Source organism: Kwoniella dendrophila, chromosome 6 (genome assembly GCF_036810415.1).
Source record: "Kwoniella dendrophila CBS 6074 chromosome 6, complete sequence".
In the NCBI taxonomy this organism is placed as follows: Eukaryota; Fungi; Basidiomycota; class Tremellomycetes; order Tremellales; family Cryptococcaceae; genus Kwoniella; species Kwoniella dendrophila.
In genome coordinates, this window is record NC_089481.1 from 1,715,590 (window position 1) to 1,741,049 (window position 25,460).

General features: G+C 37.3%; 10 protein-coding genes across 10 annotated transcripts; 4 read left to right on the plus strand and 6 right to left on the minus strand.

Annotated features, from left to right (window-relative positions):
• Positions 1–713: 713 nt before the first annotated feature.
• On the plus strand, positions 714–5,651 carry L201_005179 (uncharacterized protein; the record flags this gene model as incomplete). Its single annotated transcript, XM_066220912.1, has 14 exons — positions 714–1,583; positions 1,701–2,053; positions 2,134–2,474; positions 2,549–2,903; positions 2,997–3,216; positions 3,277–3,399; positions 3,452–3,901; positions 3,971–3,994; positions 4,056–4,145; positions 4,205–4,269; positions 4,332–4,406; positions 4,464–4,555; positions 4,615–5,425; positions 5,540–5,651. 14 exons carry the CDS (start codon positions 714–716, stop codon positions 5,649–5,651), a joined length of 3,981 nt encoding a protein of 1,326 aa, XP_066077009.1.
• A 1,458-nt stretch (positions 5,652–7,109) lies between these two features.
• Positions 7,110–9,347, plus strand: L201_005180 (uncharacterized protein; the record flags this gene model as incomplete). The annotated part of the gene is made up of 8 exons (XM_066220913.1): positions 7,110–7,553; positions 7,647–8,030; positions 8,096–8,207; positions 8,308–8,436; positions 8,499–8,614; positions 8,686–8,889; positions 8,960–9,044; positions 9,124–9,347. The coding sequence occupies 8 exons, from the start codon at positions 7,110–7,112 to the stop codon at positions 9,345–9,347; spliced, it is 1,698 nt and encodes a 565-aa protein (XP_066077010.1).
• A 1,495-nt stretch (positions 9,348–10,842) lies between these two features.
• Positions 10,843–12,415, plus strand: L201_005181 (uncharacterized protein; the record flags this gene model as incomplete). The annotated part of the gene is made up of 6 exons (XM_066220914.1): positions 10,843–11,172; positions 11,260–11,347; positions 11,402–11,762; positions 11,834–11,958; positions 12,029–12,225; positions 12,296–12,415. The coding sequence occupies 6 exons, from the start codon at positions 10,843–10,845 to the stop codon at positions 12,413–12,415; spliced, it is 1,221 nt and encodes a 406-aa protein (XP_066077011.1).
• A 486-nt stretch (positions 12,416–12,901) lies between these two features.
• On the minus strand, positions 12,902–14,875 carry L201_005182 (uncharacterized protein; the record flags this gene model as incomplete). Its single annotated transcript, XM_066220915.1, has 4 exons — positions 12,902–13,625; positions 13,709–14,145; positions 14,214–14,435; positions 14,513–14,875. The coding sequence occupies 4 exons, from the start codon at positions 14,873–14,875 to the stop codon at positions 12,902–12,904; spliced, it is 1,746 nt and encodes a 581-aa protein (XP_066077012.1).
• An 897-nt stretch (positions 14,876–15,772) lies between these two features.
• On the plus strand, positions 15,773–17,614 carry L201_005183 (uncharacterized protein; the record flags this gene model as incomplete). The annotated part of the gene is made up of 8 exons (XM_066220916.1): positions 15,773–15,922; positions 16,007–16,163; positions 16,222–16,436; positions 16,498–16,770; positions 16,852–16,984; positions 17,047–17,201; positions 17,281–17,418; positions 17,489–17,614. The coding sequence occupies 8 exons, from the start codon at positions 15,773–15,775 to the stop codon at positions 17,612–17,614; spliced, it is 1,347 nt and encodes a 448-aa protein (XP_066077013.1).
• A 195-nt stretch (positions 17,615–17,809) lies between these two features.
• On the minus strand, positions 17,810–18,450 carry L201_005184 (uncharacterized protein; the record flags this gene model as incomplete). The annotated part of the gene is made up of 4 exons (XM_066220917.1): positions 17,810–17,899; positions 17,981–18,000; positions 18,092–18,192; positions 18,308–18,450. The coding sequence occupies 4 exons, from the start codon at positions 18,448–18,450 to the stop codon at positions 17,810–17,812; spliced, it is 354 nt and encodes a 117-aa protein (XP_066077014.1).
• Positions 18,451–19,273: 823 nt separating this feature from the next.
• Positions 19,274–19,888, minus strand: L201_005185 (uncharacterized protein; the record flags this gene model as incomplete). Its single annotated transcript, XM_066220918.1, has 4 exons — positions 19,274–19,387; positions 19,476–19,498; positions 19,589–19,677; positions 19,755–19,888. 4 exons carry the CDS (start codon positions 19,886–19,888, stop codon positions 19,274–19,276), a joined length of 360 nt encoding a protein of 119 aa, XP_066077015.1.
• A 981-nt stretch (positions 19,889–20,869) lies between these two features.
• L201_005186 (uncharacterized protein) lies at positions 20,870–21,370 on the minus strand (the record flags this gene model as incomplete). Its single annotated transcript, XM_066220919.1, has 4 exons — positions 20,870–20,974; positions 21,069–21,091; positions 21,163–21,245; positions 21,351–21,370. 4 exons carry the CDS (start codon positions 21,368–21,370, stop codon positions 20,870–20,872), a joined length of 231 nt encoding a protein of 76 aa, XP_066077016.1.
• Positions 21,371–22,258: 888 nt separating this feature from the next.
• Positions 22,259–22,880, minus strand: L201_005187 (uncharacterized protein; the record flags this gene model as incomplete). The annotated part of the gene is made up of 4 exons (XM_066220920.1): positions 22,259–22,381; positions 22,455–22,468; positions 22,564–22,631; positions 22,744–22,880. 4 exons carry the CDS (start codon positions 22,878–22,880, stop codon positions 22,259–22,261), a joined length of 342 nt encoding a protein of 113 aa, XP_066077017.1.
• A 946-nt stretch (positions 22,881–23,826) lies between these two features.
• Positions 23,827–24,434, minus strand: L201_005188 (uncharacterized protein; the record flags this gene model as incomplete). The annotated part of the gene is made up of 4 exons (XM_066220921.1): positions 23,827–23,928; positions 24,004–24,020; positions 24,087–24,175; positions 24,307–24,434. 4 exons carry the CDS (start codon positions 24,432–24,434, stop codon positions 23,827–23,829), a joined length of 336 nt encoding a protein of 111 aa, XP_066077018.1.
• Positions 24,435–25,460: the final 1,026 nt, after the last annotated feature.

Below are 25,460 nucleotides of genomic sequence, written 5' to 3' on the forward strand. Positions count from 1 at the left end.
TTATATCAAGGATGAACGGGAAACGTAACCTCTTAGCATAATCATCCTTTTCTTGTACATCTCTGGGCTTCAGCATAAGACGGCATAGGACAGTATCGATTGACAAATATCATTGTGGGCAGTTATACATTCAACGATCTAGACGACGAGACGACGCACACACGCACGGACCATTTAATACCACAAGCATCTCGAAACAAAAAGTTCACAAGAAAACTTGTACCATCATAAAAAAGGAGAAAGGAGTGTAACTTTTCTCAGAAAAACACAGCTTGGCATACATATAGAGCATTTTGATTTTGAATCATTCTATCTACTTAACATTGTAAGTTGATGATTACAGTGTCTTTAGCTCAACATATACTACATTCACACGATCGCTGAAGACCATAGCTGACTTCCTGTTGATATAGTCATATTTCACTTTTGACCGACATTCACTTGCCGCATCGATCATTTGTCCAACTTCAATTCAATAATTCAGTACATACGCATATCTTTCTCCAATAACGCATTGACCGATTAATCACGTTCCGAATCACGTATTCATACATTTTCAGCAGGAGACGATCATTTTCATTCATTCTCCTTCGATTCATATATTCAGTCTGGACATTCTTATCATAGTTGCATATTCCAATTTTTCAACACATATCACCTGATCACTCTCTCACTCCTTCCCTCTTCGTCAAAATCGTCGGCTGGTCGCCACCATGTCGCATCGACAAAATGATTCAGGCGATTATCGTACATCGCCCCCTAATCATCGATATTCACATTTAGAAGAAAATCGATCTTCACCCGCACAATATAATGTTGCTGGTGATAACGGCGGAATAGATGATGAATCGTCTAAACCATTGCGCCAAACAACTTCACCACATTATTCACCTTCACCTTATTCCAACCAACCATTACAACATCAAAATCAAAATCAGCAAAATTACCAAGACTACCATAATGGTAACAATCAAATGAACTATTCCAATCAACCGTATCCTAATTCACCTGGAAATTATCCACAACAATTACCTCACCTTAATCACTCATATCCACAGGGAGCGCCACCACCACCAGGACATAATGTAGGATATGAAGATTCACCTGATCCAAATGCTTCAACAGTATGGTCAGCATATGATAAAGTTGAACCTGATCACGATCAATATTCGACACCTTATGATAAATTAGATTCCAAAGCAAATCTCCAAGAAGCAGATCCTGAACAAGATGGAATGATAATAAAAGAAAAGAAACGAAAAGTACAACAAACTGAAGTTATAGCTACCACAAGAGCAAGAAGATGGTGGATTAGAATTACATGGTCATTGACTTGGTGGGTACCAAGTTTTTTATTGATCAAATTAGGTGGTTTAAAAAGACAAGATGTTAGAATGGCTTGGAGAGAAAAATTAGCTATTTTCATGATGATCATGTTGTCTTGTGGTATAGTATTGTTTTATATCATTGTTTTTGGTAGATTATTATGTCCAGATTCAGATAAAGCTTGGAATACTTCAGAATTAGCAACTCATCAAGGTGAAGATGATTATATGGCTGCTATAGCTGGAAAAGTATATGATGTGAGTCGCTCGGGTAATTTTCTTCTAAATATCGTATCAATAATTGCTATTCCAAATCTCTTCACCTAATCTTGAGAGTTGGCTTGAATCGAAGCTGACTTTGGTACACCTGCGTAGTTCACGAAATTCTATAAAGGCCAACATTCCGATTTCTCAAGTTATACCACATCCGCAGACGTGATGCTTGAATTTGCAGGTCAAGATTTGACCAATTATTTCCCACCACCCATGACAGTTGCTTGTCCAAATTTAGTGACCAATGAAGATCTAGCACTTATGAGAGCTAATTTTACACCTATTGTAGCTTACGCTGTACATACTAGTGGTAAACAGCAAAGTATAACAGGTACAAAACTAGATGACAAGAATTGGTATAATGATCGTTTACAACCTGATCTTGAACAATATTATAAAGGTAGTTTGGTTTATACAAAAGGTACTGTAGAAAGTGGTGCTAATAGTGATTCCAAGTAAGTTTATGACCATCTACCTTAATTGTAGCAGTCTCAGGCTGGGTGAGAATCTAGAACTGACTTGATCGCTTATATAGACAATGGGCAATATACAAGAAGAAGGTATACGACTTATCGGATTATTTATATACAGCGCAATTCTATTCAAGTTCAAGTGGAACAGATTTACCAAACTATGAGTTCCTCAATGAGGATATCTCAGGTTTATTCCAGTCTTCAGCTGGTCAAGATATTACACAAGCTATGGATGATGTACTCAAGAAGATGTCAACTGATGACGTCAACAATAACATGAACTGTTTGAACAATGCTTTCTACGTAGGTCAATTAGATTTCAGAAAAGAAGCCAAATGTCTGGTCCAAAATTACCTATTATTGGCTTTCAGTATTATCATTATGGCTACCATTGGAGCTAAATGTGAGTTTCTTTCTATCCAGCTGAATCATTCTCGAAGGTTTTAGCTGACGCTTATTTGATTATGATACGTATAGTTTTGGCTGCATTACAGTTAGGATCAAAGAGACAACCTGAACTATTAGATAAATTTGTTATATGTCAAGTTCCATGTTATACAGAAGGTGAAGAATCATTAAAGAAAACTATAGATTCTTTAGCTGCATTAAAATATGATGACAAAAGGAAGTTGATTTTCATTATATGTGATGGTAATATTATCGGTTCAGGTAACAATAGAACGACACCAAGAATTGTTTTAGATTTGTTGGGTGTTGATCCGAAACTAGATCCAGAACCTTTATTATTCAAATCAATTGGTGAAGGTTCAAAACAATTGAATTATGGAAAGATTTATAGTGGTTTATATGAATTTGAAGGTCACGTTGTACCGTAAGTTGCTAATCCCTGTTTTCTTCGCTCCCAGCTATAAGGGGACATTCACTTTGTGGGATCAAGCTGAATGATCATTCTATGTTGTTGCAGATACGTTGTCGTAGTCAAAGTTGGTAAACCATCTGAAACTTCTAAACCTGGTAATAGAGGTAAAAGAGATTCTCAAGTACTGTTGATGCAATACCTCAACAGAGTTCACTTTGAAGCTCCTATGTCACCTTTAGAACTCGAAATTTATCACCAAATGCGAAATGTCATTGGTATAGATCCTGCTTTCTACGAGTATATATTCCAAGTCGATGCCGATACTGTGAGTACAGCTATTACCATGGACAATAAGCTTGAGCTGACCTATCTTTCATTGTAACAGACCGTCACTCCCGATTCGTTGAATCGACTCATCGCATGTACTACAGATGATCAGAAGATTATTGGTATTTGTGGTGAAACTAAAGTCGCTAATGAAAAGGAATCTTTAACAACAATGATCCAAGTAAGCTACATGACCAGGTTCCAAACTGATATAGCTAACGTATGCTTTTTAGGTATACGAGTACTACATTTCACATCATATGACAAAAGCATTCGAATCATTATTCGGTTCAGTAACATGTTTACCTGGTTGTTTTTCAGTTTATCGAATAAGAACAGCAGATAAAGGAAGACCAGTTATAATTTCATCATTAGTTATTGATGAATATGCTGAACCAAATGTTGATACTCTACATAAGAAAAATTTATTTTCTTTAGGTGAAGATAGATATTTAACAACTTTAATGATGAAACATTTCCCAACATTTAAAATGAAATTTTCACCTGATGCTGTAGCACATACTGTTGCTCCATCAAAATGGAATGTTTTATTATCACAAAGAAGAAGATGGATTAATTCAACTATACATAATTTAGCTGAATTATTATTTTTACCTGAAATGTGTGGTTTTTGTTTATTCTCTATGAGATGGGTTGTTTTCTTAGATCTTTTAGGTACTGTGGTAAGTTCATCTCATCATCTAGGTCAAGCTTTTCAAATAGTAGCTGATTAGTCAATTTTATAATCATAGATCTTACCAGCAACTTTCGTTTACGTACGTCTAGATTATTCATACAGATACCAAAAGGGTATACTGACTAAATTGAACTCATTAGCTTGTCTATCTGATCGTTATTGTTTCAACTGGGAAAGCTGCAGTTCCGGTCATCTCATTGGCATTGATTGCTGCTGTTTATGGTCTTCAAGTGAGTTGATATGAAACCCAAGGGATACTTGAAAGATCACTAATTTCGGGAAATCTCAGGCATTGATCTTCATTATCAAGCGAGAGTTTATGTTAGTTGGGTGGATGGTCGTATACATCTTAGCGTAAGTTCTGCTATAACACCCTGCATCACGGTCGATCTCAGCTAATCATGTGTTTCTTCTAGTCTACCCGTTTACTCTGTATTCCTACCCCTCTACTCGTTCTGGTCAATGGATGATTTCAGTTGGGGTAATACTCGGTAAGCTGATTTGAGCATTAAAATTGACCTAGCTAATAACCTTCTCTACGTATATAGTAAGGTCGTCGGTGAAGGTAATCAGAAGACTGTAGTTTATGAAGATGATGAACCATTCAATGAGGGCATGATCCCGTATAGAACATTTAAGGGCAAGTCATCAGCTCTTCATTACCGCTAGTGGCTTGAAGCTGACCACCATTGCCCATAGAATACGAGGCAAATGCTTGGGAGACCGCATCATTGCATTCTGAGAAAACAACTCAAACATCTGTATCAAGAAACCTTCATCCATACCCAATATCTAACCGCGCACCATCATTCCATTCATCAGTATCAGAATTACCACCTGGAGCGGACTACTGGCGAGATAGTTCACCTTTGGGACCACAGCATTCTTCCAGAAACCTTCGTCATGCAGACTCCAATCCATCTTTGAGTGCTGGACTTAACCCTCGAGACAGGGTTCAAAGTATGGCTGGAATGTCAATGTGGGGTACTGGTTCAAACTATGATGGTGGACAAGGAGGAATGATGAATCCAATGTATACTGGAGGTGGTAATAGTTTCATGGACAATGGATCAATGAGAGGAAGTGGATTCTATCCACCACCTAAACCACAACATTTCGGTTCACCAATGATGAATCCAATGATGATGAACCCTATGGGAATGGGAATGAACCCGATGATGGGTGGTGGTATGCCAGGACATATGTCACCTATGGGAATGTTATCACCCATGCCAACAGGAGGTCAACAATCACAACAAGGAGGAATGATGGGAATGGGTGCACCAAGAAATACAGTAATGTCAGGATTAGGTGGTATGGGTAACAATCAAAATAACCAATCAAGATTGTCTTCTTTCTCTTTAGCTACTACAGCTAATCCATTAGGAGGAGGCGAGAAAGATAAGTTGGCAGGTTTGACTCCAGATGAAAGATCTCCAGAAGAAATTGACGACCAAGATATTTTAGACAAATTAAAGGCTTGGTTGAGTAAACAGGATTTAATGAATGTGTGAGTAACATTCTCTTCTCTCTTCGGGACGCAATTATTCCCATCACTATTTGATCATTATTTGATACAGTCCTTGGTGCTTGGTGTACTGACTATTTGATGATCATTGAATAGTACAAAACGACAAACTAGAGAAGCTGTCTATACGTTATTCCCCAACGCGAATCTACAATCAAGAGCAGGATGGTTGAATGAGAATATAGATAAAATTTTAAGCGAGTCTTAGAATTTTTCTTTCGTTCCCTTCCATCATTAAAAATATTTAATGTATTCCAGTCCAATCCTATGTTCTATTTATTACCCTCGTATGATTAAGCATAATTTCTTTCTTCAACATAATCATTCTTTATTTAGCATACATGACTGAATTCATCACTACATACATACTCTTTACGAAAAATCTCTTTATGATACATAATGGACAATGCATATACAGGTTTGGGACAAGAGCCTTTTACTCTTGCAGACAACATATTGATGGATGTTCGAAGAGAGGAGCGAATTGAAGAAATATTAGAAATACATTCGACTCACCAGCTTCAAACATATTCAAAATGCGACTCGATTCAACAGAGTCTATAAAAATTATAGAGGCATCACATGAATGGGATAAACGATCCCTAAAAGCTTGACTGTGCCATACGAGCTCATATTATGAATTTGATGCTTAGTGCAATGATCATTGGGACTGAATTCCCATGATCTGCGAAAGGCATTCATTCTAAAACTGAATGATCAAAGTATCTTTACAGTCTAGTATATCCCAAAGCACGTCAGATAACGCATTCCTCGGAGACTTGATTATGTTCGCAGTCATAGAGATCTACTTTGCTTCCGCTTTCACTGAATCGTCAAATACAAATAGTTTTATTCTTTGTCTTGTCTTGGCAAGATTGCATCTTCGACACTCACTCCCCACTATGCATTCTTTTCTCTTCCAATTTACTTCTATAACAATGGCTGAACATCTCTCCTTTATTTTGATTATAATCCCTACCCTTTGAAATGATATATCATGTCGACGATCATTATTATCAGATGTCAAATCCTTTCTTTGTTCAAAATATCTCCGGTTATCTTCGGATAATAATAATTACGCCTGTAGTGAATGAGATACTGTAAAAATGGGATAAATTAGGTTGCGTGATTTGTGGCGAGATACATAACTTACAACTTTAACAGAGTGGTGATGCTAAATCACGACATCGATAAAGTTTATATGTATCTTTCATAAATCGATTGCACTTTTGACACAATCAACCATTATTTACAGTTTTAGCTTGATTTTATGCTACTAGTAAGCATGAAACCAGAAGCTTTCCAATGTCTCGTTATCTTCAGACTAGATACAGTATCTGTTATTGGTTTCTGATTCTCGCACGCAATGCAATGTCATTGAAAATTCCGCTGATTATAGATGAGGAAATAACCAAAGGTAGAAAAGAGATAACGTCTTTTTATGAGATAATTTTGATCAGATAGCGTCTTTTAACCTTTTTTCCCGCTGTAGGATCTGAATCTCGAGTGGATTTTAAGCATTATATATAGTTGAGAAATTTTCTGAGCATTTTGATATCTTTTTCCCATCCTCCAGAATCTACTGTACCTCAAATCCGAGAACGAAAAAAGAGAGTCTTTGATAGACTACTTGTAAATATCAAGAGACAAGACAAGATAAGACAAAATGTCTAATCCACTTCCTGTAGATCCAAAATCGGAAAGACCTAATGCATTAGCAGTTCAAAAAGGAACTGCTGTAGAAAATCATAATAATCATTTTGATCAAGATTTAGAAGATGCATCAAAAGAATATGTTGCTCACCAACACACAAAATCAACTTGGAGAGGTAAAATATGGGATACATTTGATCGATCACCTTTAGAAAGAAAATTATTATTTAAAGTTGATGCTGTTATATTAACTTTTGCTTCATTGGGTTATTTTATTAAAAATTTAGATCAAAATAATACAAATACAGCATTTTTATCTGGAATGAAAGAAGATTTAAATATGTATGGAAATGAATTAGTTACTTCAACTTCAATTTGGACTGTTGGTTATGTTATAGGTCAAATTCCTTCAAATTTACTTTTAACTAGAATTGAACCTAGATGGGTTATTCCTGCTGTAAGTCGAAAAAGATTCCAATCGAGACTCAAAATCTGATCAAGGAAAGAAGAAAAAAGCTGATAATTGAAACATCGATAATGCCTTTTATAGCTCGAATTAGGTTGGGGTATAGCAACCTTAGGATCATATGCAGTAAAATCATATAAATCATTATATGCTTTAAGATTTTTGGTTGGTTTATTTGAATCTGGTTTTTATCCTGGTATACATTATTTATTAGGTTCATGGTATACACCAGCAGAAATTGGTAAAAGAGCAATGATCTTTTGGTTAGCTGGTTCTTTAGGTAATATGTTTTCAGGTTTTTTACAAGCTGCTGCATATAAAAACCTTTCTGGTATACATGGTTTAGCAGGTTGGAGATGGCTTTTCATTATTGATGCTATAATTACATTACCAATTGCTATTTTCGGTTTCTTCTTTTTCCCTCCTTTACCACTTCAAGGTAAAAAAACTTGGTGGTTAACTGATGAAGTGAGTAGTTTTCAGTGTTTCTCCAAGAAGTGACGATTCTGACTTGTTGATATAAATTTCGTTAGGAATTCACATTGGCAAGAACTAGATTACAAAAAATTGGAAGAGCCGGTAAAACACCTTGGACGAAAGAAAAAGTCAAGAGACTCTTACTCAGTTGGCACACATATTTCCTTCGTAAGTGTAATCGTATAGTTTCGTTGGACGTTTGTCATGCAAACATTGGATAATTGGAAAACAACGCTTATTTGGTTTATTTGGCTTTTTCCATCTACAGCTTTATTGTATGTTATCTGGAACAATCAATATCCTCAAGTTGCCATCGGTTATTGGCTTAAATCATTCAACAATAAGAAAAACCCACCTAAGCCTGGAACTACTTTCACAGTTGATCAGATCAATCTTTGTAAGTCGCATTTTATCATCTCGATACTATGCCAAAGACTGACAGACGGTCATCTCTGATAGTACCATTACCACAAACCGCTGCATTTATCGTAGTCGCGCTCTCTTGGGCATGGTTATCTGATGGTGTATTCAGAGGTAGAAGATGGCCTTTCGTTTACATTGGTGCTATATATTCGGTGAGTTTCTGCTTGCCTCTGATTCTGTTAATACCCTCTCGAGTACTGAATTTTCTTTTCCTATGACATAGTTGATCATCGCCGCTATTATGAGAACTTTCCCACTATACAAAAACATTCACACCACTTTTGCAATGTACTATATCAGTCAGATCGGTCAAGGTGCTGGACCATTGATCTTAACAATGATCAATGAAGTTTGTTCGGATGATTCAGAAAAAAGAGCTCTATTAGTTGCTGCAGGTAACGATTTAGCTTATGTTGTTCAAACTATTGTGGGTTTTGCCCTTTGTCTGCGTTTCGTTTAACCTAAAGTCAATACTGATAATACTACTGTTTTACTAGGCACCTAATTTCGTATGGAAAACTACTGCTTTCCCAGCAGCTAAAAAAGGTTGGACATGGTCATTAGGTCTAAATGCTTTACTAAGTGAGTCTGAAATCCCCCCATATGATTGATTCATTTTCTCAATTATATAATGCTAATAATTGATTGAAAACTTTTACAGTCGTTTGGATGACAGCTATCTTACTTCTGTTAAAACGTGACGAAAAGAAGAAAAGACAATTACAACTCAATAGTCCAACAGAAAGTCAAGGTAGTTTACCAGAAGATGCAAACTCAACTGAAAATTATGATTATAAAGCGGATATTGATAGTTATCCAAATACTCCAGGATTACCGGCTCTTGATGGTAACAATAACCAGAAAAATACAACTGTTCTCCATTAATCGTGTGTTACTTCCATCATAGGAAAAAGGTATAATATAGTAAGGTATAAAGGTTTATATGGTTAGTTTCAAATCAGAAACGGATAAATGGTTAAATATGATATAATGGTAATGGCATGGTTATCGGTAGTTTTGTATTCCATGTTTCGTCTGTGTTTGAGGGAAAATAGTGGATGTTTTTATATGACTTCGAATAAGGCGATGGATAGTGGTTCATTCGTCCAGTTGACATAAAATTGATGCATCAGATTATACTCGCGAACATGACCTTTCTGACTGGCAGAAGTGGCATGTTCATGTACGCATACTGCCTCAACCACCCTGAACTCTTAACCATTGCGTCGATATGTACAAATACTAAACACATAAGAATCACAAATTCTGTCTCATTCTGATTCTTCTAGCCTAATGACCGTCCCATAGTGCTGATGCGCTCAATATAGCTGGAAGCTTGAATCTGGTCATCCCAGCTTGAGGTCTTGGTAGTTGCAGCTTCGCCGAACTCCCAGATATGCTATGTTCAGCCAAGTGAGCAGACGAAAGAGTACAGATAAGTCACCTGACTTAACAGCTTAACCATCAGGCAATCAAATGGACCTCTCGCAATCTTGTAAGGTTTGGTCACATCGTTCTGTCAACGCTCAATTCCAGTACGCCTTTTGGACCAAGACAAAATTGATCGGATTTGTCCGATAAAACGGATTTCGATCCTTAAGCGACAACATCTGGAAAATCAATTCACTGTAGACTATCAAAGAAGACGCCGAGTATGTTGCGATAACTTACAGTAGAATACAGTACACTGTCGTCTGGGCATGGTATCAGCGCTGTTTTCATTCCTACATAAAATGTGAATATGCAGTCTAGAAAGTTGTTATAAAACCGATAACTTGATATGACGCCATTCAAGCTAAGAAGCTAAACCCCACTCGGAGAATTTCTGTTTTTATCTTTACTCATCGATAGATAAAAATAACGTACTTGCAAATTACTGTACTGTTAAATCACAACAAAACGTTTAGTCGCGCAATATCAACGAATACATATCACATTTTTTAAGCTCTTCGGGCTGGGAAATGTTCACATAAAAACATGTTATACCGAGAAAACAGTTACATCTACGTATGTGCAAACTGACCGATCTCATTTGAGCATCTCAAATGACAAGATTTTTATAGGAACAGAAGCTGACCAAGCATATACTGTAGATTACCAACAGGGGAACGATTATATGCAGAAATATCGTCATTTTCGTAGACGTGATCAGATGAAAGAATGATTTACTAAGAAATCGGATATCTCCGTATAGTTATATCTGACAAATTTATCTCAACGCTATATTGACGAGATGAACGCAGACGAGAAAGAGATTCACAGGTGAATACAGTATATAAGGTAATAGCGGTTTACTAACGAGAACAACATAGTTTGTCTTCCCATAATCCTATTTCATCTCCTATCAAAGCCAAACTTTTACCAAGTTAAACTCGACAAAATGTCTCCAGTAGCCGTAAACACCGCTCCAGCTCAATCATCAATTGAAGATATTGAGCAATTGAAAGCAAAATTAAAATCAGTCAAATTAGAAAATGGTAACGAAATTAATTTACCACCTGATAACACATTAAGAAGATATCAAAAAGCTGGTATTGATTTATCAAATGGATATCCATATTTCCCACCCAAACCTGAATTCTTTCAAGAAGTCAGTAAAATTAGAGAAGATTTAAGAGAGTATAAAGATCCTGCTTTAAGAGCTGATAAAGAAAAGAAAGCTTTGTTTGGAGCTGCAAAAGAAGTTAAAAATTTAACTAAATGGATTGGTGTAAGTTTGTGTTGTTCCTTATGATGAAAACGATAAATCAGTTTGATGATAAAACTGACTTATGTGATGACGATTACTACACTGCAGACTGAAATTATCGGTCTCCAATTAAAAGATTTCACAGATAAACAAAAGGATGAATTAGCTTTACTTGTCGCTGAAAGACATATAGTTTGTAAGTTGAGTTATTCGCTTAAATGGTCATCCTACTGACTTGTTATGATCGCAGTCTTCAGAGATCAAGATCTTTCACCTCAACAACAACAAGAATTAGGTCTTTATTTAGGTGATGGAGAAATTGAAAGACATCCACAAGCTGCACAAGTACCTGGTGTAGGTGGAGGATTAACTTTAATTTGGGAACAAGGTAGAAAAGATAAATTACAAACAGGTAGATCACATAGAGTACCTTATGGTGGTGGTCAATTCGGTTGGCATACAGATTTAGTTCATGAAGCTTATCCACCAGGTTATACACATTTATATCAAGATACTGTACCTGAAGTTGGTGGTGATACTTTATGGGCATCAGGTTATGCTGCTTATGATAAATTATCGCCTGCTTTCAAGAAAGTTGTTGATGGTCTCAAGTGAGTCAATACTCATCGCTGTTCTATACATCATGAGCGCTAATGTGGTTTGGTTGTTGATCTTACTGTAGTGGTGTTTACCGATCTGCTCATTCTTACAAAGATGAGAATAACCCAGATGCTGATCGAAAACCAGTTGAAAGAACTCATCCATTAGTTAGAACTCACCCTGTTACAGGATGGAAAGCTTTGTGGAGTGAGTTTCTGACTCTCCTGGCCAATTGTAGTTGCGAGAATCCATGCTGACAATGCGTGTTGTTTTAAAGTCAACCAAGCTATGACAGCAAGAATTGAGGGATTTGATAAAGCTGAATCTGATGCCATCTTGAATTACTTATATGGTGTATATGAAAGATCAACCGATATTCAATTAAGATGGCATTGGACTCCAGGTACATCAGCTATTTGGGATAACAGAACTACTATTCATACTGTATCTTACGATTACGACGGTGAAAGACATGTAAGTTGTTTCATTCTCTTTAGACAATTATAAGATAGATAACTGATTGCTTTCTTGATACTGTATCTAGGGTACACGAGTTTCTTCATTAGCCGAAAAACCATTCTATGATCCAAAATCGAAATCTAGAGCTGAAGATTTACAGCTTGCAGGATGGATCAACACTCCTGATGTAGCTGCTAGATACTAAGCTTTAAGTAGTGATGTAATTTGGTAAACGGAAAAGAACTATGAGAAAATGATTTGTACAGAGTTTAGTTGTAGTTGAATATATGATGAATGATACAAATAATGTGAAATTTCCTACGTTCTACTGTACAACTGCGTCGCAATGAACTTGTTCACAAACGAGTAGACTTGGCTTTTACAGTGACGTATGTAGCTTTGCTTTGTGACCCAGCTGTCTATCCACAATCAGTTGTATCACCAAACAATTTCGATAACTCTTTAAGTTACCTTGGCTACTTTTGCCGTTTAGGAATAGGAATTGGTACATATCATATGACAGGCAATGCAGCTCAAATCCCGATATTAACGTATCTATATATGAAACATGTATAACAGATTTTGGCAATGATACAATGGCAACATTGCATATGTATGACATGAGAACCCGAATATCCGATACATCCAGAAAAATAACATCTACATACAATATCCGAAATATAAATCTAGTCTAAGCTTCTACAGCTAAAGATTTTCTCGCTAGTGCTTCTTTGGCTCTTGCGTTTGTTTCTTCGGCAGCTGTATTGAAAGTAGGTCTCAATGGTCCATTTGCATTTGTACTAGGATTGACCCCTAATGTAGCTGATAGAATTTGAGTATCATTTTGTTCTTGAGCTTGTTTATCTTTTGATAATTGTTCTGAAGCTTGATCGATTTCATCATTAATCTGCTTTAATTGTTCTGGTGTAACGTTATATTTTGCAGCTAATAATTCAGCCATCTTATCACTTTCTTCTAACCATTCTTTTGAATGACCTTGTACTAATTCCGCACCTGACCAAGGTTGTGATGCATCATAATTTAACCATTCAACAGTTTCTTTAACATATTTTCTTTCACCATCACGATTTAATAAATGACTAAATTTACCTTCACCTTTTTCTTTCATTAAATTTTTATATTCATTCCATAAATTAAAAGTTGAAGGTAATTTTGCTTTTGATGAATAAACTCTTGATATTGAAATTGATTGATATTCAAAAAATGAAAATGCTGATGTATTTACACTTAATCCAATAAAACTTAATGTTGGATCAGGTATATAAAATACATCTTTATGTAAATTTAATACTCCACTACCATCTTTAACTAATGGATGTTTTCGGATTTTCTCACTTCTTTCTCCTTGATAATCTTCATGGTAGGTTGGTAAGAAAGGGAATGAATATTGATAACTATTTTAAATCAATATAACGAGAATTAGCCACATTGATTATATATTCATTACGATTATATACAAATCTTTATGTTGACTCACCCTGTGGCGAAAATAACTTCATTAACACCTTTTATGATCGTACCATCTGTTAATTCAATTTCAGATTCTTCAATAGATTGATTTTGAGATTTTGGTGGCAAAAATCTTTTTATTTCAGCTATTGATTCAGCTTTATCAGGTAACATTAATCTTTGCATTTTTCTTTGTTTTTGATATGCTGATGGACCTCTAAATTTGTCCCTTCCTACCATATACGTCTTTTCAACATATGGATCTAAATCTCGTGCTATATCATTACCACTGGTTCCTATTCCAACTATTAATACGGTTTTCCCTTTATATGGTTCAGGTTTTCTATAACCTTGAGAATGGATTACTTTCTCAGGCCATGCATTGGCCCAAACATCCGCTCCTGGTAAAGAAGGTATATAAGGTGCATTATAATGTCCTGTAGCAACGACAACAGCATCGAATTCCTGTTAGGCAAAGTTGTGAGTTGGGAATTCCGTCGATGCATCATGTCATATAGAAGGACCAAACATACCTCGGACCATTGCTCTTCACGAGCTTGACTATCACCTTCATCAGCGACTTTTCGTAAATTCAATCGCCATTTATGAGCGACTTTTTCAGCTTTTTCCACTCTCGTATTGTAAGAAGCTAATTTGTCTAAGCCAAAATGTTTCGCATAATCATGTACGTAATTAGCTAAGAATGAATGAGAGACATTTCTTTCTGTTCCTTCTGGATATGGGAAATCTTTGAACTGTTACAAGCAATCGCAATTATCATAAGCATACACATTCCTATTCATTCTTCACACGAAATTTCGAGTAGACTTACCGCCATAGTTGTAGTGGGAACATTGTTTGTTAAATTCCAATAACATGGATTAGGCGGATTGAAATGATCTCTTTCTTTACGATTTTCATCTTTATAATTGTAAATACCAGTTTCACGTATGACAGGTGTGAATGCACCTATTGAGGGTGGTGGTGTAGGTACAGATAAAGGTAATGCAGCTGAAGGTCTCCAGTTCCATATTCCACCTGATTGTGATTGTCTTTCAAATAATCTAACTTTTAATCCTGCTTCTTGTAAATGTCTTGCCGCTGGTGTTCCAGTAGGTCCAGATCCTATCACAGCTACAGTTCTGATAGGATGATGAAATTCGTATCGTTCTGTTGATTGTAGTTCGATTGTCATTTTTGTATTAGATTTGTTACTGTTTTTGATATACAATTCAACCGAGTAAACCATAAATTCACAATTATTAGGTATACAGGTTGAACAAAGTTCAGCGAGTTTTTTTCAGTACTATACTGCATATACATATAGCAAAATATTCAGAAATGTTCGTCCATTTTCTTGCACCAACTAGCCTGCTAGTCGTTATCTTGGCTAAATTGACCCGACTTGAGCCGTATCTCTCGCTTGGGAATGTGTAGTTCATACGGTAAAAAGTGACTGTAGTTGTAGAAGCAAATCACGCCATATAACATCTCATTGCCACTAAATATATCTATCTTCTCATCAAATCATTCGCTATTCAGGAACAGTGAATACAAAAGATAACGTTTTACTCAGATACTATTTATTTGATAATCTCGGTCATCGGTCAAATCCGATGGTATATTTATTGACATACAAATGACGCCAGAAATGATCATCAACTTCATCTTATGCCATAACTCGCGATCCTTCACTTCACTTATTTATTTTCATGGTGAAAGTGAAAGGTTATTTTCCTGTATTGCGTTGTGCGATAACTCAAAAAATAATACCAAATCACTTTATCCGAAAAGACGTATTTCTCTCCTTCACAAGCTTTAGTCAGCAAGCATGTTTCCTAGATTTCCCGCTTTTCCTGATAAGCAGCAAGAGCGAAATCAACAATCAGAACCAAGTTCAATAGTAAGGCTCTATAGTTCCGGTGGAATGGCGCGTACTAGATATATGTCGAAAAGACTAGTGAAAAACCAAAACACGAAATTGTGCGTGTTGTCAAGTCCGAATAAGTAAACCAATATATCTGGGCAACGTTAAATCTGCTACAACTGAATCACAACAAGTAGAAGAAATTAGTTAGAAATCACATTCAATATGACTATACAGCCTGAAGAGCGCAAAATCAAAGTAGCAGTCATCGGTACTGGACCAGGTGGACTAGCAACTATCATTAATCTACGAAGAATACCTTTTGTCGACGTTAGCGCTTACGATCAAGCTACAGAACTTCGAGAAGTCGGTGCTGTAAGTTGTGATTACCTTCTTTCTCCTAATTTTACTCCTTTACTGCTAAAGTGAAATTGACATTGGATGATCTTCTCACCCCAGGGTATCAGTATCAATGAAAATACATGGAGACATCTGAAGTTACTTGATGCAGCAGAAGCCATTCAACAATATACAAATAAGGGTGATCCTACCAAAATTGATGGTGAACAACGTAATGGGTTAACTGGAGAATTATTATCCCAGAAATTACAAAGGGGTGAGTTGTTTCCGATACTCAGGTAGCGTATGGCTTAGCTGACTTATATATCCTATAGTTAATCCTAATGACCCAGATGCACCACCCAGATCTCGTATCGAGAGATATAAACTACAAAATGCTTTATTAGGTCAAGTACCAAAAAACTTCATCCAATTATCTAAACGTCTAAGCAAAATTGAAGAAACTCCTAAAGGTATTCGATTGACTTTCCAAGACGATACTACTGCTGGTCCATTTGATTTATTAGTAGGAGCAGACGGTATCAGATCAGTAAGTCGCATCACATCATTTTGAATTCATAACGAGTATACTAAGGAATTTCCCGGTTTAGGCTGTCAGACAATATGCCTTCCCAGATCATAAACTCAGTTACACAGGAAAAGTAGCATATAGAACATTGATACCTCAATCAGCAGTAGCACATATACCTGGTATACCGCAATCATCGGCATTTTGGCATACCAAAGATACTCACGTTTATACAGATCCATTGGATAATGGTTTATTCGAAATTGCTACAAGAGCTATAGAACCTGAAGAACAAGTTAAAAAGGTTAGTTGGGGTCAAAAAGTTAACAAAAGTCAAGTCATTCCTCATTATGAGGTGAGTAAGCATATCAGCTGTCAAATTGTCATTCACAAATAAGAACACTTCTGATGGAAAAACGGTGTTGTATATATTCAGGGATACTGTGAAACTATCAGACAAGTTATCGCTGCTCCTGACGAATGGCTTGAATTTGCTATGTTCGGAGGTCCAAGATTAGAATCTGTTATTTCGAATGGTAATATTGCTTTGTTGGGAGATGCCTCGCATCGTAAGTCATAGACAACCGCGCCCACAGTGGTGGAAGGTGAAAGCTAATGATACTATATATAGCCCTCTCCGGTGCTTTCGGTTCAGGAGCGGCATTTGCTTTTGAAGATGCTTACATCCTTGCACAAGCTTTGAGATACACTCATGAGCACAAGCAGCCCATATCAAAAGCTTTGACACTTTACGATGAAGTGCGATCCCCTCACTATAAGGGATTAGTGAGTTTCGATTATTGACCGCATCATATGTTCATGACGTTGTGATCGCCTATAATAAACCTATGTCACCTGTCTGCAGTACGAGATTCTAAATAGCTTTGGTACAAATGCCAAAGAGCTCGAAGCTATTCAACCACCTTTGAGTGAAAACGAATATATCAATGAAAGGACAAGACGTAATTGGAATGCTGAAAATCAATGGATTTACAAATACAATGTGAGTATAAAATTGTATTCAAAACCGGGCATTGCGAATGTGTTTTGACATAAAGAATTTATTTTTCCAGGTTGCAAATGTATGGAAAGATTATGTTCAGCTCTTGGATGTCAACAAAGATTTATCGAAGTTAGACATCGAGAAAATCGAAAAGCACGAACAGAAAATAGCGCCTGCCGTCACCGTCAGTGTGTAAGGCAGTATTATAGATGAGATGTATTTTTTCTGGTTTTCTAGATCATTGTGTTTTTACAGTATGTATGTTCTTGATTCTATCAACCTACAGCACCGATGTACATAACGCATCATTGCATAGAGAAAGGATAAATACTGGGCTACATCAAGACTAATCGCATCTCGCCCACCGAACTCCGATGCACTACTAAGGTATTTAGGCAGCGATATCGTGATCGCATAAAGCGTCGGCTACTTCTTGATTAAAGTAAACTCGATCTCTCTCGTTTCCATTAACGGTGTATGACTGGATAAATGAAATCAAAGGACAAATATCATTTCGTTAGCTGATCGATAAACTCCGACGTGTACAGTATTAGGTACTTACACAAGTGACCAAAGCGGTGTCTTTTGTGGGAAAAAAGTGATGAATTAGTACATCAAATTAATCATATCATCTTGAATGGCGAGATATAAAAGCTTAGACTATGGAACTTACTAGGTTTAGCAGCTTGACTACCTGCTTGATCATTGAAGTAAACATTGGAGAAGTCAAGAGTTATATCATCATCCTTGAATTTTGGACATTGGGCTTCGTAGCTATACACAGACATCAGGTAGGCAGTATAGGTACATTAGCAATACGACAATTGTGAAGACACTAGTATTTTTTTTTTTGGCAAGAAAGGATAACGATATCCGATGTTGTACTTACGCAACCTTGAAATCGTCCATAGTTTTGATACAAGTTGGTTTTTCAACTTCTGTTCTACCACCTTGAGTTCCAGGTAAAACGGCTGATACCATACCTGAAAGAGCTAAAGCTGATACAATAGCGAAAGAGATTTTACTGAACATGTTTATTGTTTATTGATAAAATAATTATTGGCTAAATAGTAAAATATAAAATGTTCGATAATAGTGGATAGAGAAAAAGAATAAGTGAAATTTGGGAGGTAAGACAGCCTATTTATACCTTGTCATCTCACCAAATGCTGTATAAACACATTAAACCGAATGAAAGGTTCCATCATACAAGGCAGATGACCGATCACTCTGATTCATCAACAAAGGATATCATCCCAAAACCACCCTTGGGCATACTTTGGGTAAACAATAATGATGTATAACAAAGGATCTAATCGACTGACGTCGTAAATTGCTGTGTCATATCCAGTCTCACTAATAAACTAAATTGAAGCTAAGTGTATCAGATCTTTCTCAATTGGAGCTACTCCGTCTTACTCCGCCGAGATTATGCTTGTGGTACTACGATATGTACAGTATAATTGCTTTCTTGTAGTGGATAAATGCTCCGAGCGGCAACTAATAGGTTATACGAGTACTGTGTTGATGTTCTTGACCGAGCATCTAAGATGTCATCGAAAGTAGTACCCTTACGTCTTCTTTCCCGGGATGACTTGCACTACTTAATCGATATCACCTGCTTAGATGCGACTTTCGAAAGGGCATGCTTCAAACGTATACTTCCCCTCGAGAGTGATTTCGAGCAGCACAGTTTGATGTGTCATTGAATAAGAACGAGAACGGATAACAAGTACATATGCATACACCTACATATGTATAGAATGTTCGAAGTCAATATGATTACGTAGAGACCAGTAAAAAGTGGCAAGACATAACATAAGTAAGACCTTTGAACTTCTTAGTAACCTTGGTTCTACCCTTCAGTAACGTTGTCACCAGCTTGTTCAACGATATGGGCGCAGAGTGAATCAGCTACCTCTTGGTTGAAGAGGACTCTCTTGTTGTAGTTGTAGGTATCGAGGTAACTCTATAGTATGTTCATGTACAAGTCGAAAATCAGCTAAATACGACAATACTACTTATCATGTAAGACGGTTCGGTAAGGATTCACTTACACAGATGACTTGAGCTCGGGTGGCTATTATTGACAATGGATGAGAATATTAGCATGGAGTAGTTTGATTCACATTAAACAAGGTGAAAAGTTTAGTTATTAGAGGCAACTTACCGAATTCATCGGTACCATAATTGAAGTAAACAGTTTGGAATTGATATCTTTCATCATTATCTTTAAAGTGTGGACAATCATTTCTGTAGCTATATCAAATGGAGCTGTTAGATGATCAGGTCCGGTCCTGTAAATATAATGACATTCCAAAGAAGGAGAAACTTACTAGTTTTCGAATTGAGTCATAGATTCCATACAAGCTGGTCTATCAACCCATGTTCTATAACTATAGGCGTTTACCATGTTAACACCAGATAAAAGGAAAGCTGAGAAAGCTGCAATGGAAATTTTGTTGAACATTTTGTATACTTGTATGTTGGAGATTGCTAGGTGATGTTGAAGACAATGTGAATTATAGAATAGGTTTGCTGGGGAGATTGAACGAAAAAGATAAGATGGATTCGCAGGTATTTATATGTATTCTAAGCAAAACACATGCTACACCTCGTATAACAAGTACATACTGTATGGGCACTCGTACTTTCATATCCTTCGGGAACCGATATACACAGCTTAGCTTAAGCCTTGATATCCAGTTTCATACTAGTTGTTGTTGTTGCGTTGAACGATGTCGTGTAAGGCTGTGTTGTATGCTTCGATCACCGTACTCCGATTTTGATGAAAAACCAATATGCTGGTAGATAATCAATTGACCGCCGGCTCTGCGCTTTGAATATATCCCTTGATTAAACCTTTGTCCCCAAGTCAACACTGCATGTAAGAGGGAGGATACGGGGGTTCTTCGGGATTTCTTATCATCTTTGACCCAGATACGCTAATTACTTTAGGGTAACGATGGCGCTCAAAATAACGCTAATGATGCTTAGTTGGAATCACAGATCCTTTCCTATGTTTCTATGAGATCTGGATTCTAGCGATGTCCGAGAGGTAAGGTTTTGATAGCCTGAAACGATGACCTGTTCTTTCAAAAATTTCAGGTTAAAAAATTATCGCGCTTGCGTGTCGAAATCCGCGAGCACTTGTAGCCGTTTATGAACTTTCTTTAATCTATAGTAGTATATGTAACTCAATGCACACTATATAAACGTATATGCATACTCGTTATCAGCAATACGACAACACAGTATGTCAGAAACATTGTAGTTTCGATCGGAGAGAAATCCTGTCTCATGCGAAATCGTGGTAAGTATCATATGTGAATGCATACATTCCTTTGATTGCAAAGTACCCAGTATACCATTTGGAACGAAAGCATGCCATACCGTACAATCTAAAATATCATTGAATGGTGATTCATCCTTAGTAGACTAGGTTTTTTCCTCAAGCATCATAATCTTTACGTTCCTCAATTTGGGTGCAGATTGAATCGGCAGCCTCCTGGTTGAAAAGGACAGTCCTGTTGTTATCGTGAAGATCAACGTAACTCTACAATTATATAAAAAAGCACATTCACAGTGTCAGCCAGGTCTTTGTGATCACTGCACAAAATAGCAGTATGTGCGAGGAATAGATTACGTACGCAAATGACTTCGGCTCGAGCAGCTATTGATCAGAAATCATGTCATCAGCAGGATGATGACAATATGAGAATGAAGAATTTCAAGCCCACTTACCTTGCATGTCTTCTTGAGCTTTGAAGTATACAGTTTGGAATTGATATCTTGCATCACCATCTTTTAAGTGTGAACAAGCGTTCCTGTAACTTCAGTTGGTCATGTAAAAGATTTCAAAATAACCTATGTCAGTTGGAACACCGAAGAGATGATTTCGTATATTCAGAATTAGAAGCACATTTACTTACGAATCTTCGAAATCCGTCATACTGTGTTCACATGTTGGCATATACATGTACGATCACTATTGGGGTTTACCATACCAATGCTAGATAGAAGAAAAGCTGTAACAGCTGTAATGGTAATTTTGTTGAACATCGTGCGGAGGGGTGTGAAGATAGAGATCGATCAGTAATGTGTGAAAAAGTCCTCGAAGATTATTATAGGTAGAGAGTTGAACAGCTTTAGTAAATAAGTGTTGGAATGGATATCAGATCAAAGTGCATTCACTTATGTTTAGTAAGCTTAAATCGACATGCTCCTCTGAACGCCTTCATCGCTTTTTATTGCGTTATTGAGGCAGTCGGGCTGGGTATACAGTTCACAGCTTCTCGCTTGGATTTGATCGAGAGTATAGTTTGTGTCAAATGATATCACAGTCACTAGTATGCAAGGTTGCGTAAATTGCTGATGTATGCTTCGATCGCTACAAGCATAACATGTCTCCCAACGAAATGTCCATGAGTTAGTCAGACTGTGTCTTTATCCCTTTTACAGCTTTGGCCGATGCAGTACGCTAGGTATTTTGATCAATGGCGCTCTAAATGACGCTAATTATGCTTATTAGTTGAAACCATCGACCCTTTTCTGTCTTCTTGGATTTGAGCGATAACCGAGGAGAAGATTCCGATAACCTGAAACGATAACTCTGTATTTTCAGGTCACAATTCCATATAATAACTCTCGATTACCGGGAAACATAAGATATGGTGCCGCGTTTAGCTCGTCGGTCATATGCAGTCAAATATGCAATAACAACGAGATATGAAATAGCTACTATGCATGTGAAACTATCTGATGAAGAAAAACGTAGGATTGCTTGAGTTATGTCAGAACGCGGTATATTTTCTGATCGAAGGTTCATGAATACATCCATCTATTTAGCTGCTGATGAAGGTGCTGGCCATTTGTTGGCTCCTACAGGTTGTCCACCTAGAAGAACAGCAATTTCAGCAGCGAAGTATCTACTAGTATTGTTGTTACTGGTATCGATGTACGTCTGTATATATGTGTACCTCAACGAGTGTTAGCTTTCCCTATCCTAATTTCGAGGAATTTGATAATGTACGTACGCATTCGGTTCTAGCTGCGGATTTCGATAGGATAAAATGAGACCAAGTCAGCATGATATAATGGAAAGACATGATAAAATCCTCCACGCGGGATAACAGCCATGCCTACCTTGGTTATCGGCGACTACCTCGAAGGCGAGATGATCAAATTCAAATTGAGGTTCATCCTTGTAGTTTCTGCACACGGCTTCAAAGCTGGGATTGGAAGACGGAGACAAACTATACTCGTCTGCCACTACCCTTCGTCTGTCATACATGTATCTAAAGCTGATCTACTACTCATACTCACGCTGTTTGGAAATCCTCTATCTTCTCAACACAAGTGGGTTTGTAAACGTATCTTGTACCATCGTCTAGAGCGGCAACTCCACCAATACTTGATACGACAAGAGCTGCAATAGTGACTAAAGAGTGCTTGTTAACCATCTTTGAAGTAGAGACTGATTTTATTGGTCAGGATGAGGTTAAGTAATAGAGAGTGATTTTTGCTGCAAAGTGGGTGATTGGTATTTATATATTTGAAAGGTCATGAGATAACTCATATCCAAGATCATACTAGCATCGCTTGTATACTGTACTTACACTGTTTGTTTCATCAAGGACCGCTCATTACCATCCTTCTGCACTGCTTCTCCGATTTTAGCTTGAGCTAAGACATGATTATATCGAAACAAAGGATGTACAGTATGTTGTTGAATGTGACGCTTGTAACTTATACTAAAGGATTTGACCGAAAATGTAATCGAGTTTGAGGGTCTTTTGCTATGTTCTTCAGTCAACTGTTTTATTCCCCTTTTCTCCGATTGTCACTAAGTAACGGAAAGCTGGAAATGAGGATACGAATCTAGATACTCGATTCAATCACCTTGACCGGGAATGAGTATACTGAACTTAGGAATGTGGACGAGTTAGATGTTCTGAACGATCAAAGCTTTACTCGTGATCGCAGATTGATCTTATGGCTGCAAGCTAAATACAGAAAGGAGAAACACAATTAAAAAAGCATGTACAGTAGGTATTTCAACATATGTGATGTATGAGCTATAGTAAGAGTAGTAGACTGCTTCATGATGCACGCTTACAGTACATAATAGTAACGTGGCTCACTTACAAAGAGATCACACCCAAAGATAGATCACGCCACCATAGGAAAAGTTGTAAAGTTTCTGTATTGCTGTTCATGCAGGCATCATCCGCTTTGAAGGGTTACAGACAGCATTGAGGGGATCAGGACATGCCAATGAAGGTATTCATGCAGTTATCTTCTGCATACTCCCTTTTTCTTCACTTGCTGATCTACTTCTGGGTGTGATCTGTTTCTAAGTCTGCCACGTTACATCTAAACCGAAATAGTCCCACGTCTTCATATCACTTATACTTCAGGAGGTACTGGAACACCGACTTGAGCACCACCTAATTTAGCAGCGATTGATCCGGCGAAGTTTGTTGTGTAGCCATCAGAAGATTCCCATCGCTTTTGTTTTCAGATGATCGAATTCAAAGTGAATGTCAGCTTCTATCTAGGGACAAAGGATATATATTAACTCACACAAGCAGCTTCGGCGACTATTCGGATTCAGTGGACGAATTATCAGCCTAATTCGGTAACAATCTAATATATCAAGTGCTTACCGGTTGCGTTAACCTCACCCCATGAGGTTGAATGGAATTTCAAACCACTGGCGATAGCGGATCCGTAGTTTTGACAAACACCTTCGAAGCTATTTTATTTTTCGTTGAAATATATTAGTTACGATAATCTTTGTGGATCGTATCAAAGTAATTGAGAAACGTTGAGGGGGTGGAGCAGGAAATGGGAGAGCGAGCGGTCCAGCTTGAAGGTTGTACTCACGCATGTTGGTATGAGTCCATTTCGAATATACATTTTGGTTTCCAAATTTGTTGAAGATCATCTTGAGCATGAACCATACCTCCAGCAATAGCTAAAGCAGATACAACGATGTATTCAATTCCGACCATTATTATATGATTTGTGGAGAGTTAAGAAGGATTAATAAGTTTATGAAAAACGAGTGGTGTGGGAAATTATATGGAAATATATGTGTGAATGAGGAAAAGATGAAAGAGTTCTCGAGGAGATGTATGGGTATTGATACCTTTTCTGAAGAGCTCAAGTTATCATGATACAGCCGGTGTAAAAGTATTCTCTATGGCAAAGCAAATTTATATCCAACTCTTCCTATAGACCGAAGGTGCACTGATTGTGATAGTCTGGCCTTTCCCCACTCTTGCTCCTTTCATTTCCACTGTTTGTACATGTCTGACACAGCTTTTGAGACCATTACCGCAAGCTTGGGCAGTCACTCAAAGGAAGAATTTGCGATAATTGCTGGCAACCTTGAATTCTACAGGATCACACGAGTATGTGTTCTGACAATACCGAGATTCGACCGGTTGTTGAAGGAGAAATGGATTTGAAGAGACGTTGATGAAATGTGCTACGATCACATCTTAGCTTCAAACCGATTACAGTACAACGCCACCCCGTTCGTTGCTTTGATCTTTTCAAACCCAAATAAATCTCCGCTGTTACAAATCGTGTGTGAGTCGAGCATAAGCATAAGATTATCTAAACGACAGGGTTAGAAAGCATCAGAGGCGTTGTTCATCGGTATCCGGTCAAGAGACCGAATGGAAGCGTTCACGGTGTTTTGTACTCTTTAAAGATCTCAAAATCCCTGGAGGTCAAAATGAAGCTAATCTAATTGTGTATTCTCCGAATCTATTGTTTTATCTTTTGTGACCCCTTTTAACCATCTGCCCCATCAAAATCAGCCGGGACGCAAGAGCTTGGGTTCTCTATCGTTGAAAACTCACATGGCAAGGGATTTTGGCACACAAATATATTTCACTTGATGATGATATCAGGCTGATAAAGACAACAGATGTATACAGTACAGACAATGCCTTTCATAACCGTAACCATCACTAAAAACAGGGTGATTGAGCTTGTTCGTGCAGGATATTGTCGATATGGTGCTGAGA